At 42.4% G+C, this 16444-nt stretch overlaps 1 protein-coding gene across 1 annotated transcript; it reads left to right on the top strand.

Moving 5' to 3' along the window:
• Positions 1–214: 214 nt before the first annotated feature.
• On the top strand, positions 215–15049 carry Bruce (BIR repeat containing ubiquitin-conjugating enzyme). Its single transcript, XM_065312998.1, is given in 19 exon segments — positions 215–565; positions 652–833; positions 896–1027; positions 1088–1323; positions 1630–1872; positions 1931–4444; positions 4500–5314; positions 5372–7125; positions 7176–7389; positions 7459–8297; positions 8356–8620; positions 8691–8914; positions 8974–9207; positions 9269–9705; positions 9764–12056; positions 12058–12994; positions 13052–13232; positions 13367–13617; positions 13694–15049. Coding segments are annotated over 19 exon segments (12987 nt in total). The 5' UTR covers positions 215–348; the 3' UTR covers positions 14713–15049.
• The last annotated feature ends 1395 nt before the right edge of the window (positions 15050–16444 follow it).

The following is a 16444-nucleotide window of genomic DNA, read 5'->3' as shown; positions in this document are numbered from 1 at the left end:
TTTAAAAACTGATAATAAAAACATGTAATAGAAATATATTTGCTATAAATATATATAATTTATTACTTTGGACGTAAATGCCGTAATAAATTCATTATAAATGATAAAGTTTTGTTTAAATTGAGAGTGTTCAATATACTGTACAATATACTGTGCCGGAAAATTCGACTATCAGAGCCATCTACTCGTGATGATGAAGTAAAGTTCAAGTACATATTCGCACTTGCAGTTGGCAGTTGTGTTTATCGGCGGTACATTTCGTTTGTCAGCCTGCTCTGTAGTTTGCTCATTGTTGCAGTGAAGTTGGCGATGAGCTGCCAAAATTAATGGGAATGGTAGATCTCCTCAATGGCGCAAGATGTATTGGTCTGGTCGGACGTGTATAACAAAATGGCTGAGGAACCCTGCCTGCTAAAAGAAGACGGATACTTGAACGCCGACACTGACCTAAAGCAGATCGTCTATCATCCCACATTGAACGTAATTCTGATATGTACAAATTCCGGGCTCGTCCGCGTGCTGGATGTCAACTCCGGCTTAGTGTTGCAGTCGACCAGCCTGTCGGGTAAGGGAAAACTACAGCAACATGAAACTACTTTGTGATATACCGACATATTTATGTAACATGATCTTTTCGGCGGTATCTTGCAGCTAAAAATTGTTCAAACATATTCTGTCGATACATTCCTGGCCAGGATAGAGTTTTGTTTTGTGATGGGCAATCACTGGGAGTGCGGTCAGATTATAATGGGGTGCTGCTGCTGGATACCATCCTCCAGAAGACAATCCCTGCTATGCATCAGAATGCAAAATTTGAGCTGCTGCTTACTGAGGTGTGTCATATTGGTTTAATGCATATTGTGTAATTGTGACTCATGCTAATTATTGATTTCAGGCAATCATTCTCAGGCAGTGTTTGACACACTTAAGGGGGACATCTTCAGGGGTAGATTGTGTATATGATGAGTTAACTTGTAAAATACAAAATGCTCAAATGCAGAGCAAGAAGGGGATTAAAGCACAGAAGGTAAACAAATCACTTATATTTAAGAGTAATGCTAACTAAAATAAATCAATTTGATTTTAGTGGAACACAGTGTGCCTGCAAATTCCATTGGAATATGTTGGGTTTGTTACCAGCAATCTGCTTAATGATCTGATGCTGAAAAACCAGCACAATCCTGAGATCAGTGTGGTGTCTGCAATGCAAGAGAGAGTGTCTGAACTGATGGGCGAAACTGCCCAGGCGTCCAATCGTCGTGCAATGGCTAGTGAAGCCAAGAGAAGGGAAACATTTGCCCATTGGCCTCATATGGATTACTTGTAAGTACACATTTTTTTAATTTTTGAGATCATTTCGAATTAAGTATTATTTGGCTTTGCATTAAATATGAAACTATTTATGGGCATAGTCTGTTAGATAATTTTTTAAAAATTACATTACATACTATGTAAATGTCTACTACTTGAGTTTCAAGAATGTAAGACATTGTAAACAAATAATATAAATATTTAGAATGCGCACTTAAACTTGCTACCTGGTATTGCAATATAATTTGTAAATTTGTTGATTAATTATTTTAATCTGTATTTTGCGTATTTTGTTCTTTAACAAATTATATTTTCTAGATGGGCGCTCCCGGATCAAATGGCACAAGCTGGTTTCTACCACCAACCAAACTCTGCCGGCGACGATAGAGCAATGTGTTTTACATGCACGGTGTGTCTAGTGAGTTGGGAACGAACCGACGAGCCGTGGAACGAACACGAACGTCATTCACCTACGTGCCCGTTCGTAATGGGCGAGTATACGCAAAACGTTCCGCTCTCGGTGACATACGCGACCAGTCCTGGAATAGACTGCACGTACAGGTGAGCTAACATTCAATTATCTATGATTAGAAATGTAACAAGTGCGGTGTTTGCATAGGGGAGCCCAAGTGAACACAATCGGCACGAGTTCGGTGTCGCATTTGATCGCGACCGCAAATCCCGATGGCCTCATCGCAGTCTACGACGTCTCCGGTAAGATAAAGCGCACGCACGTCTTTTACGTGAAGACGTACGACTCGCATCTGTTAGAAAAGTACACGCAAGATTTCGGCCTGCCCGGTATGCGCAAAGACGGCATTGATGACAATTCCATTCAGAAGAAAATCACTGCGTTAACCATTGTCGGTGATAAAAACACCAAGCACAACATACGTCCTACAATAATTTGTGGTATATCGATTAAATGCGGAGAGGATGCGGAAGCGGATATGACTCTCAACGAGGCGAACGTAAACATCATGGAGGTCGACGATAGTCAGGACTTCAATTCGAAGATTAGCTGTCTGTATCTGGTCGTGTACGACTTTCAGTACACCAAGGAAGTGGATCTGGAGTCACCGCGTGAAGTGAAAACTGCGCTGGCGCCACCTGAGGACAGCAGTGCCACTAACGCCGACAGTATAACGAAGAAGCTGATTATTCCGAAGTTTGGCACCGAACTGTTTCAATTGGAACAGGACTTTGATGACTACATGCTGAAGCAAGAACTCTCTCAGTTGTATCACAGTATCATCCCGGGCGAAAGTGACGAGATTTACATACCCAAATCGCTACCGACCAACAACAACAACAACACCAAACAACATTCGGGACCGAGGATGATTTCGATGGACGCGCAAAACAGCGAAACAGACGCGGCCCAGATGACGTCGATTATCATCCCAATGAATTGCAGCGCTTACCATCATACGCCGGTGACAAATATCGAGCCGGTTGAGAAGAGTATATCCGATCACATTGTGGAATTGCAAAATGCCGGCGTTGGGAAGAAGTTAAACTACTCGCGGGCGGTGCAGTGCATTTCGATACCACTGGCGTATAAGAATCGCCAGGATTTGTGCGTGTCCGACATCTTACCGACGCCTGACGGCAAAAGTGTATTAGTTGTGTTGAAATCAATTTGTGATATTAATAGCTCAGTGCTTTTATTATACGCCCTAAATTTAAGTGGTAAGATGGTAAAACTGCAAGAGGAGCCGACAGGCGTGCGCGAGCTTAACTTCAATGAGACTCCTGTGGAAATTAACGTTATTAACTTTTTGGACAAGAATGTTGAACACAATGTTGTGGAAGGGTTGGCGATTATGGTATGTGTTGATGGGGCTGTGCGAGTCGTGGAACTGACCACATTGACAACTGTCTCTCAGGCGAAGTTAGATTCGCAAAAGTTCGTTTCTGCCGTATACTGCAATAGTTTGGAGCGTTTGTGTGCCTCAACCGAGCAGGGTTCATTGCATTTCTTTGCTTTGACTGACACAGATGCTGATTCAGTTGAAGAGCATGATGATGAAGAATGTTTCAATCTCAATGCGGATATGCCAAGCGTCAGTACACAGACCACAGAGTGCCATGAATCGATTGAAGCAACGCGCTGTTTCCACGAACCACCTGAATACATCGTCTACACTGAATTAAAGCGTCTCCGCCAATTATGCGAGTTTGAAGTATTCAAAGGCGGCTACAATCCGGTTGTGCCACCCTGCTGGACGGAGATGCATCAAGCGCAGCGTCAACGCCGCCATCCGCAGCACCTGCAATGCGAAAAAGAACAAATCACCAAGTCTTTCCGCCTACAAACCGACACCACCACTTGGGATGAGCATGTTTTTGAAATTACACTTCCGACACCGATTAATATCGGCCATGTGGATGTCAGTTTTACACTGCACGGCTCTGCGCCCAAAGTTGAGTTTACTTTATTACGACAGAACACTACCAGTATTGGCCTCCGACGCGAAGTCACTTTTGCCGTGGATGACACCGTCAGTTTTGATCAACTACAGGGCATTCAAAATCCGGTAACGTCACAGGAGTATCTCCGGTCGCATAATGCAGAAATTTTAGCAGGGCCCATCGCCATTGAGACCTGTATAGATCTATCGGAGCTGTCCGGATGCGTATCACTCACTAGTCCTAAACTATTTAAGCTTCGCAATCGTAATTTATTGCTGCACATGAAAGCCGTGTGCGGGGATGATTCGAAGAGACCTCGGATTAAGCGCTCGATTGGCACATCCGGGGATTATATGGGTTGTGATGCTTTACATGAGATTAGCATCACGGTTTACAGCAGTATGCATACCGATATACCGCATGAGCGATCATTACGTTGTTCCATGCTAGAGTCTACAGCGTTTGTTTCAAATTTGTTGCTGACCATAACAGAGTACAAAACCAAAGAGGAGCAAGCATTAGCTCTGGACATTCTTAACTGGGTGGCAACGGTACGCATGGCGCGGAATCGCAATACGAATGGAGAAGCGCCGTCGCAGCAGGTGGAGCTTTTGACTGTGATTGCAAGTTTTATGACTGGACTCCTCAACAGCTGTATTATTCATGGATCTAGGAGTATTGCGCATACATGTGTGAAATTACTAGTTACTTGTTCTGAGTAAGTTGTTTTTTATAGATCTTTTATGAAATATTTATTCTTTATACATTTTCAGGGGTGCTGCTTTACTGACAGATAACGAAACATCCTATGATGATTTCGACGAAGCTGTGCTCACTTCCATTCTAGAAATATTAGACAATATTTACAGCATACAGTCCTCTGGATCTCTCCATTGGCTGATGACTTTGTTGAGCAAAGTAACGAAAAACGCCGACTTAGTTAAACAAATTTCCAGCAAAATAGTTGTGCTGTTGGCTAATATTGCCGATCAAATCACAGAGCGCAACAATTCATACCACCTGATTCTCAGGAGTCGTTATGGCCTCTACGGAACACCCCTAGAACCTGAAATTTTCGATATTGACCTACCAGTACCTCAAAAGGGCAGTAGCACTACTATATCCTACGCTTCAGCAGTCGCTGGAGATAATCCGCCACAAATGGCCGATTTTCATACAAATTTTGCCTTCAATAAGGATCATTTGGATCCCAAGGATGTATTGCTTAATTTAGGGGAGACCAAAACAAAACTCAAGAATATTGCACCGGCCATGTTGTTTAGAGGCTTGTTGGAAACTGAAGCGTTGCATTTTACCTGTGCATCGGCGAGTGACGGCACTAGGGTCGAACGAGCCGATGCTGGCACTGCCGGAGTCATCCACAACTTCATTCCGATCAGCGTCTCGCAATTCGGATATAGCGGCACTAAGAAAGTGGAAATTGAACAACTATTTCAGGATTTTAATCTGGTTTATCCAGATTGCAAAGTGGGTAAGCCGACTATATCCAGCCATATGGAAAATGCATTTGCAAACTACAATGGTGATACGGTTCTCTTATTCAACGAAGAAGAAGAAGCTAAATTAAGTACGTTTTGTTTGTTTTTGCTGTAATATGTTTTTGATTTTAATGCTGAAGTTTCAGATGGAATTGAAGATATTCCAGTGCCTACTCCACAAGAGACCACCGCAGCAAAAATAATTGCTGAAGAAACTCTCTTACCGCATAAGTCTTTAGCGTGGCAACAATTGCTGGTTACTCCACCTGCGCAAGTCATCGTGGTAGAGCGCATGCATTCGGGCGCTAGGAGATTTGTCACTTTAGACTTTGGCCAGCCTCTGATTCTGACCGATATCTTCCTTCCAAGCTGTGCAGAATTGCTTTCCATCAGCATTGATATTTGGCTGAAAGGAGAGGACACTGACGCGCAACGTCTGGTGCATGCCACCGATATCGGCACGAAAAATTTAGTCCTCAGTGATCTCCAACCACCTCCGTTGTGTAGATATCTAAAGATTACTGTTGTGGGTAGGTATGGAATGTCTCCAACCCGTTGTAGAATCCCTGTCGGTTCTTATTACGGTCACATGATTGTTCTCCCCGATGAGGTGCCGCTTGAATATACGAGTGTTTTCCCAAGTACCAAACCACCAGAATTAGAAAAACAACTTGGAATTCTATCTATGCTCTTCGAGGATGTATCGTGCCGTTATAGTCTTTCGTGCTTTAAATTGAAACGACTACTGGATCCGTTTTTGATGTCTGATACAACCAACACGGCGCATTTGAACGCCTACATGGACATTATGAAAGACAAGCAAAACTGTAGCAATTCCGAGAATGTAAAAATTTTCAACGCGTATCAAGAGGCTGTCACTTATCAACGACAACTAAACGCAGTCCGAACAGTGATGCGTCGAATTGAAAGCACCCAAAATAATTCGTTGCCTAACAAGATAGAGTCACCAGCTGATGTTCCTATTGATAAACTGCGTGCAATTGCCGAGGTACTCTTCGAAATGTTGCTAATAGTGGATGTGATACCGAAGATTTCGATGGAAACATGCGAGAAACTCTTCCAGGGATACTGCATTTCACAGCAATCTCATTTGCAGTTCCTAGCCGCGACGGTATTGGACCATTCGTGTAGAAAGCGTGCGTTCTGGGGAGTATTTCTCTCGCGCACAATGGCGAAGATGTTTTCGTCTTCGTACACCAACATTTATCCACAGGACCGAGTATTTATACTACTTGCTTACTTGGTTAAACGCTGTTCGGAGCGGAGTGTAGCCCTAGACGCTAATTTGAAAGTAATCGCAGAGGTATTACATCCACTCTCTGAAAATTGCTCAGCATTGGTGGGCGTAACGATTGATCTATCATTGTTAAGCTGGTTGTTGCTATTTTTATCACTGCAACTGGACTTATCAAAGAGTTCCATGCAGAACTCGACGCGTTGGGACTGGGTGACGGGTGAGTTTGCTGGCAAAACAAACGAGACCGCAAATTCCACGTACAAACGAAAATTGCACAAAAAGTTCTTGCTCTACAAACAACAACTGGACACGTTGGATCATAAGCAGCTGGCACAGGAACTAGCAGAAAAAATGGAAGAAGCTTACAAAGGAACATCTATCATGCTAGATAAAATGAAAGATATCAAGAAGAGCATTAAGATCTCGCTGGTGCCACCTTATCTTCAACAACAGGGAAGCAGTAAACCGCTTCCAAAGAGAAGACGGGAAATACCTTCGGAAACAGGCGATAAATCTCTTCCAATTCAGGATCCGCAATATATCGATGCCATGCATAGTTTAGCCGTGGTGAAAGGCATTCTAACATTGTTGCTCTCCATAGATCATTCTTGCTCGGCGGATTTGTTCGTTTTGTCGTGCAAGGTAATATTCATAATATTAACGTGCGTTGTTTTACTATTGGTGATTTTTAGGTGATTGCGCGATTGATAAAATTATCCAATCTTTCAATGGACGAATATTTAGACGACGAGAAATTGCTAAAATTAGTCAATCTAGGCATAAATTCCGATCTTCCTTTTGTCACGCACGCGTTGGCTTGTCTTCTTCAAGACAGTTTAGACATTGGTAAAACTCCGACGAATAAGGAACCTGACGCACTCGTCGCTTCGACCAGCTGGAATTCCGGTGTGTACCTTTATTATATTGCGTTTTTTTTATGTTGCTCATTTTGAATATTGTCTTTCTGATGCACAGATATTTTGCGTGACGTTGAATCACTCTGCGATTTTGAAATTGAAGATGCGTTCATATCGGAGCCTGTTGTTAAACAAGGTAAAACCAGTATGAATAGTAATCATCTTCCATCCGTTTTCGAGTCGGATGACTCTGAAATTGAAGACTTTCTAGATGAAGTCATAGAGCGCGGCCGATCGTTACTAAAGAAGGGCCCGAAAGCGTCGCTCTTGTCGTACGGCAGTTCATGCGCTATGGACCAGCGGCTGAATGTGAGCGTTGATCTGCAGGTCGAAATGACGCTGCGCCGACTGGTACACTTCAACACCTACTCACTGCTGCAGAGTTTGAATGCGCCCGCGAACGTGGTGGAGATGGAGCGTACGCTATTGAAGTGGCCTGAGCGCTTGCTGGCTCCGCTGATGGAGGAACCGAAGAGGTCCTCAAAGGATACGAACATGCTTACTAATTGCTTTGACATGCTCTTCACAAATCTAGAGCTTCAGTCGTATTCGAAAATCGAACAGATTTTACAACTCTGGCTCACGCTCAATTGCCAGTCGGATGATAAATTCAATCCGACGACGATGCCGTTTATACAACTTAGCAACGACGCAATTGCCAGTTTAATTAAAACTGTTGCGTGCTGCTCGGATCTGACGCTCCGCACTTGGTGCGCGGCGCTGCAAATTCTAACTTTGATGTGCAACGTGCCACAGGGAAGTCTCTACGACACGAACGAAACTGACATTGGTCGGCTTTTTGGCAAAACGTCGGTCATTCTTTACCATCCAGATTTTGTTAAACTATTCTTGCGATTGCTGTCTGGTTCTGGGATTCAGTATTGTGATAAAGGATTGGTAATTTTGCTTATGTGACTATTTAAATTATCTAAGCTAATCATTGTAATTTCAATAGGCTGGCCCAGGATTGTGTAAAGCTATGCATGATTTTATGATACGGCTGCAAATGCGGTGCGACGTGACGAATCCTACTAGCGCTCCTGGTATTAGATTTAAGAGCCACATGCTCAAAGTAGTTTATCACTTGGTTCAGCCCAGTGGGCCTTTGGCTTCGAAGTTGGGCCCGCTGGATGCACAGTGTAAATTGTTACATTCACTGGCATGTCTTGACTATAACAACGCGGACTTGAACATTGCAATGAGCATTCTAGAGAGTACAGGTAAGCATATATTACAAGATTCTATAATTCTATTTTTGAACGAATTTTCATTAAAAATTAATAATTTTAGGTACTTTGACATTGTCACATGTTCTGAATGCCGAAAGAATCAAATGTGTTAACATCGGCGAACGTTTGAATTCTTCCTCTGTGAATTCATTTAATTTTATATTTGCTTCCGTTTTGGGCGGCGAAAATACTAAACAAGACAAACCAGTGTCATGGGATTTACTACTCATTTACCTTCTTAAATTGCTTAGTAATTTAATCAAAACTCCATTTAACGATGGACAGGTTAGTTAAAGGTTTTACTTTAGTTTAAATTATGTTATAATCTGCTGATTGCCTCATAGAATAATCAAACAACATATATGGATACGGGTGGTCAACCAAGTTCACAAACAGATGAGAGTAAAGCTGAACAAATAAATCAGGAACCAGTGAACCCACCACGCAGTTCAAATGTACCATGCTTAGCCGATACTGTTCTGCAACATCATCCGACGGTCATCCGTTTCTGTAAAGCTTTAGCTAGTTGTAAAACGACTACCTTATCTATGATACCCCATTCACAAATCACATCACAGGTAAAATAACTGTTTGCCAAATGCAGCCAGTTTTTTTTAAATGTGTGTTTATGGTTTTTAGAATCCGTTAGCAGCATTCACTGATTCGGCAACTGTGGGTGATGCTGTGTTTAATGTTTTATCATCCCTGGCACGCAACGCGACCCAGAAGCAATTCATAATGGCGCCGCTGCTGTTGTACCTGTCGCAGACTCCGCAACTCAGCGAACCTCTTATCTGGTTCATTATTCAGGTTTTAGACTCACCGGAATCGCTGAATACATTCGTTGCCGCCGGCGGCATTGATATAATATGCAAATCGTTGATAACCAGCAGTAATGCACCGAATACTGTCTCAGCTATGGGCAGCATCGCTTCAGTCATGCAACATTTTATCGGCCAGACCAATAGAACCGACGCAAGTGCAATTGGGGTACCTTCAAACACCAAAAAGCAACAACAGGCCAGTTTAGAAAACAATTTGAATTTGATTAATTTTGCACCACAAGGCAGCATCAAGTAAGTACATTAAGAGATGATTTATCTGGAGTATACGCTGTAACAAAATTGTTTTCAGATGCTCAACATCGTCAACTGCTCACTCACCCGAAATTCTAATCCAAGGTGGGCAAGCCGCTCACCGGAGGGCGCGTGCGCCGCAATGGTCATACCATTTTTATCCAGAAGAAGCACATGCGGACCTCACGATCACACTCCCTAGCGCTATTCTACTCAGGGAGGTACACATCCAACCGCATCAAGGCACACTAGCCACTTGTCCATCAGCGGTTTCGCTGGAAGTTTCCGCTAATGGACCATCTCGCCTTGTTCCTGCCTGTCCACCAATTCCGACCAGTGGGATGTCGTTCATTCGGCTACATCTACCCGCTCCAGAAGTTGTTAATTGTGTACAGATCCGATTGTACAAGCCTCGAGAAGCGAGCAATATTGGTCTCTCACAAATCCGCCTTCTCGGAACATCTGCGTTCGGCGGCAACAACAAGCAACAAATTTTGGACTTAGCGGAAGACGAATCGCATTGTCGATTCAGTTTAGGCTGGTTGCGACTTTTTTACCACTGCTGCACAGAAAACAGTGAGGCGCAGAGTGATATCATAGCCAAGGCAGCCGCGATTCCTAATTTATTGTCAACCTGTTGCGGATTGCTTTTGGTGCCGACGCACATACCCTCACTGTATTTGGGTAACTTAGGGAAAATTGTGTGTGAGTTGTGCTTGCACAGTCGCGAAAATGCGGCGCAAACAATACGTATGCTGCTGGAAAGCAAATCTAACACTACAGAATCAACAATTTTCTACAATTCATCTGGCGGCAAACTTCTGTTAAATTCACCAGGAGCGCAGTCTGCTTGTGAAGTCCTTTATAAGTTGTGTAGTTTCCGAGATGACGACACAGCTTACAGGATGGGTTTGGTGCTTTCATGGTTGACGGACACAACGTGCAAAGCGATAGAAAACTCCAACAACATATCGTGCAGTCCCGCGTACATTTCCATCATTGCGTCGATTATATGGGATGCCAAGGAGAGCCATGCGGAGTATTTAGATAGCATGATCACTGCAAGTCTGTTCGAGACGGTGTACAACTTTAACTCACTAGTCAAAGACAAGATCACTGCTCTGAAATTTGCATTAGACTCTCTGTTGTGTTCGCTTTGCTATGTCAAGTCCGAATTCTTCCCGTTGCTATTGCAGAAAATGGGCGTTTTGATTCCGAATCAAAGTACTGATCTCAGGGCCCCGATTTCCGACGATCGGAAGGAGTCTGAACGAATGACTGACGACAGTAAGCACAGTTTTGACTACTATTATGAGTGGTACGAACGGCTGATAATCAACGATATTAACGATCTGTTGCTCTCTAACGAAGTGCTGGACACTATTGCGTTGGTTGGACGCTCGCCGATTGTGATTCAACAATTGCTGGACTCAAGGCTGCCGCATATGCTAAATGCAATTATCTACGACTACTGCAACGGGCAAAGTGAAAATCCCGCTGCCCCGATGTGCACCTTGAAGAACGTGACTGCAATTCTCAAGTTTTTCGCGGACATATGCGAAGAAAAGCTGATGCGAGACTGGTTGGGATCACCGGAAGGCTCCCACTTTTGGTTGCCACTTTTACAGTACCTGTGTAAAAATGGTACCGGCAAGAAATCGAGTCTAAGGTCAACGGAGCACACGTATTTGGAGGAGGTGTGCGTTCGTTTCTTGTCGAAATGTTGTTTATGCCACTCGAACAACCAAACTTTGTTGGCAAAAGTGTTGTGTGAAGTTATCTCGCAACAAACGAGTGGAATTTCGGGATTCTTACGTCGTCTTGTCCTGCAATTATTACTAGAAAGTGAGAAAATATTGGTCAGTGTGAAGGCATATGAGACATTATACATGAACTCCACAGTTTTACATCCGTATATGCCTTTGCATCCGGCTTATAAGCAAACGTACGGTCGTGCTCTCTTATTCCTCGGCACTAATACGACAATTGCGGATTTATTAGAGCAATACATTTCGTTTTCGACGACGATTAAAACCAATCCAGCGAATTTAAAGATGGAGGCCTTTAATGAGATTCCCAAAGTGTGGACACTGTTGTCCTCCGATTCAGATTTGACCGTGGCTGCTGGCGTCACAGCTAAAGACAAGCGTGCAAAGGATGCCAAAAACATTGTTACCTCAACACCACTCAAGAAAAAGCGGTATATCACTGACGAAACGCGAGTGAACGACATTGTTGACGGAAGGGTGGTGAAGTGCACAGCGTTGTCTGATAATCGCCTGCCTCTGGATCTAACGTTGGCGCAAGTTTTGAAGATGATTGAAGATAAAGGAACATCGAGCGATTTGACGTTGCTTAAATTTAAGTATATGCCAAAGCAAAGGAGACAACGAAGAAGATGCCAATAAGCATAAACTGCTGTCTCAAGCACCGCTCAGTAATACTCTGCAAGTATTTAGTGCAATGGGAGGCTTAGCCCTGTTGGCGCAACATTTACCAACGGTATATCCCGAAACGATGAGGACTCCACCGTCAGACAAACCCGCCTCCGACAATTCTGAGTCTGATTGGATTAAGGTTGATGGAAGTGACGATATCTATGAGGATATTGATGAAGGACTTGTCACAAGTACGCCGACCAAATCTCCTAATTCAACGCAGAATGTGCCTGCCCATTCGCTAACTGCGTTTGGGTTGTTCTTGCGCCTTCCTGGCTACGCGGAGGTACTTTTGAAAGATATGAAGAAAGCGCATGGTCTCCTGCGATTGGTATTGGGAGTTACAGACGATGGTGAGGGTGGTGACATTTTTCAAAGTCCTATTGCGGATTCTCTTCCGACATTGCCATTCGAAGTTTTGAAACGGTTGTACGACGCATCACCATTATCAACGGACGACGGAACTGTGCTAAGAAGATTAAGCATTTCGATCGGTGTGATTCATCTGTTGCTCGCTTGTTTGGGTATTTTTACGCATCAAACGCAAAATACGAAAGGCGACAAGGATAGTAAAAACAAAGACGATAAAAGCCAGTTGTACTGGGCGAAAGGTACCGGCTTTGGAACAGGGTCCACGCAGCAGAGTTGGAATGTAGAACAGGCTCTGCTAAAACAACGCAGCGAAGAAGAACACGTTACAGTTCTATTACAGGTCTTGTCTAGTTATATAAATCCCAAAGGAAAAAATACTGTTGAGTTGAGCCAGACGGTTCTACCAGCACAGTTTGAGGAGCTGTTGGCCAACAGTGCTGTACTGCCTGCTTTATGTTCCTATTTAAGAAATGACTCTGGTTAGTATAAAATATTCTTAGTTTGTTTGGATGAGTTAATATTTAAACATTTTACAGTTTTGGATATGGCACGACACATTCCTCTGTACCGAGCCGCCCTGGAGTTGCTGCGCGCAATGGCGGTTAGTTCACAGTTAGTCAAAATGTTGCTTCCACAAAGCGGCAGCAAGGATCCGTCGATTAGTACACTACTGAAGAACATGAAGACCTGTGTGGACACTTACGCGTCCAAACTCAGGTCAGCACAGACACTAAAGAGTAACAAAAAGTAGGTTTTTTATTTTTGCTGCATTATTTTGTGTTGGACGTTTTTACGCGTTAGGACTTTGTAGTTGTCTTCTTAGCATGCGTTAATCAATACCTATTTTTCAGAACTAACAATAATAAAAATACCGGTATGAAAATCAAATACAAATCTGGGGAGCAACTGGAGGAGATGGAGCGGGACGAAGGGCTTGCGATGTTAATGCCAGATATTCAGCTCACTGCCACTTTAGTCTGCATCGCAACAGACAAATTGATTGAAGCTGATGAGAAGCTGTACAAGGAAATGACCCTTGATCGACCTATGAGTATATCACCAGAGGAGCAGTATTTGAAGCTTATGAAAAAACTACAGTTTGGTAAGTTGAATCAAGGGATTTCGTGCCGTTGATGTTTGTATTTTGTAATATATTGTAATTGTTATGAATTGTTTAGACACATTTGAAATGTTGGAGGAGCTTCCCGAAGGTGGCTATAAATTTACGATATCTCATCACTATGAAACCAACGTTCGATCTGCGGGAGACGCATCTCACCCAGCCAGAGTGAAACGCTTGGCACAAGAAGCCGTAACACTTGCTACTAGTCTTCCTCTGAGTCACAGCAGTTCCGTGTTTGTCAGATGCGATACTGATCGCCTGGACATTATGAAAGTACTCATTACTGGACCATCAGACACGCCCTATGCGAACGGCTGCTTCGAGTTTGATATTTACTTTCCACCGGAGTATCCACTTGCGCCAATGCTGATCAACCTGGAGACCACCGGCCATCACACAGTGCGATTCAATCCGAATCTGTACAACGACGGCAAGGTTTGCCTCTCCGTACTGAACACATGGCACGGCCGACCCGAGGAGAAGTGGAATGCGCAAACCTCTAGTTTTCTGCAGGTGTTGGTGTCCATACAGTCATTGATTCTTGTGCCTGAGCCCTACTTCAACGAACCGGGCTATGAGCGTTCGCGCGGCACGCCGGCCGGTACGCAGAGCTCCCGAGAATATAACACTAACATTTGCCAGGCAACGACGCGCTGGGCAATGTTGGAGCAGTTGGCGAATCCGTGCCCGTGCTTCAAAGATGTGATATTTGCCCATTTTTATATCAAGCGACATGAGGTTATGGAGCAGGTCGAACGGTGGATTAAAGATTTAGAAAATGATAATATTGAAAAGAGGACAAACCGCACGAGCAACAAGCGAAATGTTTTTACCACTTTGGACACATTCAAGAAGTTGTACGATAAATTGAAGAGCATGTTGTTGAAACTCCCACCGCCGGAGGGTTTGGAGGACACGCCCGATAATGTGATGGAGATTGAGTCAATTTCGACCGCGTCGCCTCCACCTGAGGATTTAGAGGCAACCTCGCACAAAGAAAACGGTGTGGAGAACGAGGCGAACGATTTGGTCGAGATTGACATGGAGAAGATGGTTAGTGACATGTGTGAGTGATATTCGTTAAACTTTTCTATACATGCATTTCATCAATAACAACAAATAAAATAACATCTGTTATGGTTGCGAATAAATAACTAAAAATTATATGAGAAGTGATGTCGTCTGGGAAATATAAATTACAATTCTAGTTATGTTTCATTTTGGGATTTTTTTGTTTGATTTATTCTAATACAGAAAACACTACATTCTAATGTTACCACCATTTATTTATACAATAAGGATGTATGTATAGATGATATATAATATAGATGGAAGTGTTTTAGAACATTCGTAAAATTTTAAATTTGTTTAATTTAATATAAAACATAATAAAACAAGTATTATAATTGTTGATGTGTTTTTCACGATATAACATGGTGTGGAGAATACCCTGTATCTTGTGGACTAATTGACTTTATTGATGTTTCTCACTGCCATGTCAGGGCTGGAGAGTCCTTCTATACGATGCATATCTTTTTAACTTTCTAGCCCTTTCAAAGGTGCGCTAAAATGCCCTTTAAAAATAAGCATTTTTCAAAAAATTCAAAAACATTGTGTGGAAATCACCCTGTATCTCCTAACCTGATTGACTTTATCAATGTTTGTCAGCGTGATGGCAGAGTTGGAGAGTTTCACTACGTCACGAATCCCTTTTGAACTTCTAAGTCCTTTTAGAAGTGCGCTAAAATGTCCTTTAAAAGTTAGAATTATTCAATAAATATAAAAACATAGTGTGGAAAACATCGTGTATCTCCTGTATTAATTTATTTTCCTATAGTTTCTCAGCGACATATTAGAGTTTAACAGGCCTTTTTTACGATGCATTTTATTTCAGCAATCTAGGCCGTTTGGAAGTGCCCTGAAATGCCCTTCAAAAGTTGGCAATTTTATGAAAATTTGAAAACATGGTGTGGAAAACACCATGTAGGTATCTTGTGAAATATTATACTTTCTTTGAGTTTCTTGATGCCATATTATAGGTCAAGAGCCCTTCTTCTCGACGCAATAAATATTAACCTGCTAAACCCTTTGCATGTATCCTAAAATAGCCTTCAAAAGTTTCTCAACGTCATATTAAAGTTCGGGAGTCCCCCTACACTATGCATACCTTTTTAGCTTAATTAGCTTAACCCTGGGGAAGTGTCTTAAAATACCCTTTGAATATCGCTATTTTGTGCAATAAATTTCATTTTTGGTCGAATAACAGAGTCGAACTTTTTTGTTAAATTTTTTTTCGGTCGAAAAACGGGGTTGACTTTATTTTTCTAAAAATCTTTTTGGTCGAGCAACAGGGTCAAACTTTATTGTTAAAATATTTTTTGCTGAAGAACAGGGCCGAACTTACTTTTCAAAATATTTTCGGTCGAACAACAGGGTCGAACTTTTCTGTTAACTTTTTTTTTTGTTGAAGAACAGGGTCGGACTTTTTTCTGTAATTTTTCCCGTGAAACCGGCGAGATTAAATTACGATTATCTCGAGAACTAAAAGGGCTACGAAAAAAGGACTTCATATTCTTGATCCTTAAAGAATTTTCTAAAAGATGGCATCCTTTAAAAAAACAACCAAAAATGCATAAAAAAATTTAACGAAAAGATTTTGTTATAAAAAAGGCAAAAGATTTCTCTTTTTTATGGTCGAAATTAAAAATTGAAATTTTTAAATTCTGTTTTCTGATTCGGATACAAAATTTAATTCTACATCGATTATTTTTGTAACTTTTTTGGCTCGCATTTACCGTTAAGGCCC

The sequence above is a fragment of the Atheta coriaria genome, unplaced genomic scaffold, assembly GCF_025399875.1.
Source record: "Atheta coriaria isolate IRGN ID8LTWV9N9 unplaced genomic scaffold, Caltech_Dcor_3.1 hic_scaffold_9_pilon, whole genome shotgun sequence".
Taxonomy (NCBI): Eukaryota; Metazoa; Arthropoda; class Insecta; order Coleoptera; family Staphylinidae; genus Dalotia; species Dalotia coriaria.
Note: the sequence above shows the minus strand (reverse complement) of the source record. Positions and strands in the feature narration are given on the sequence as shown.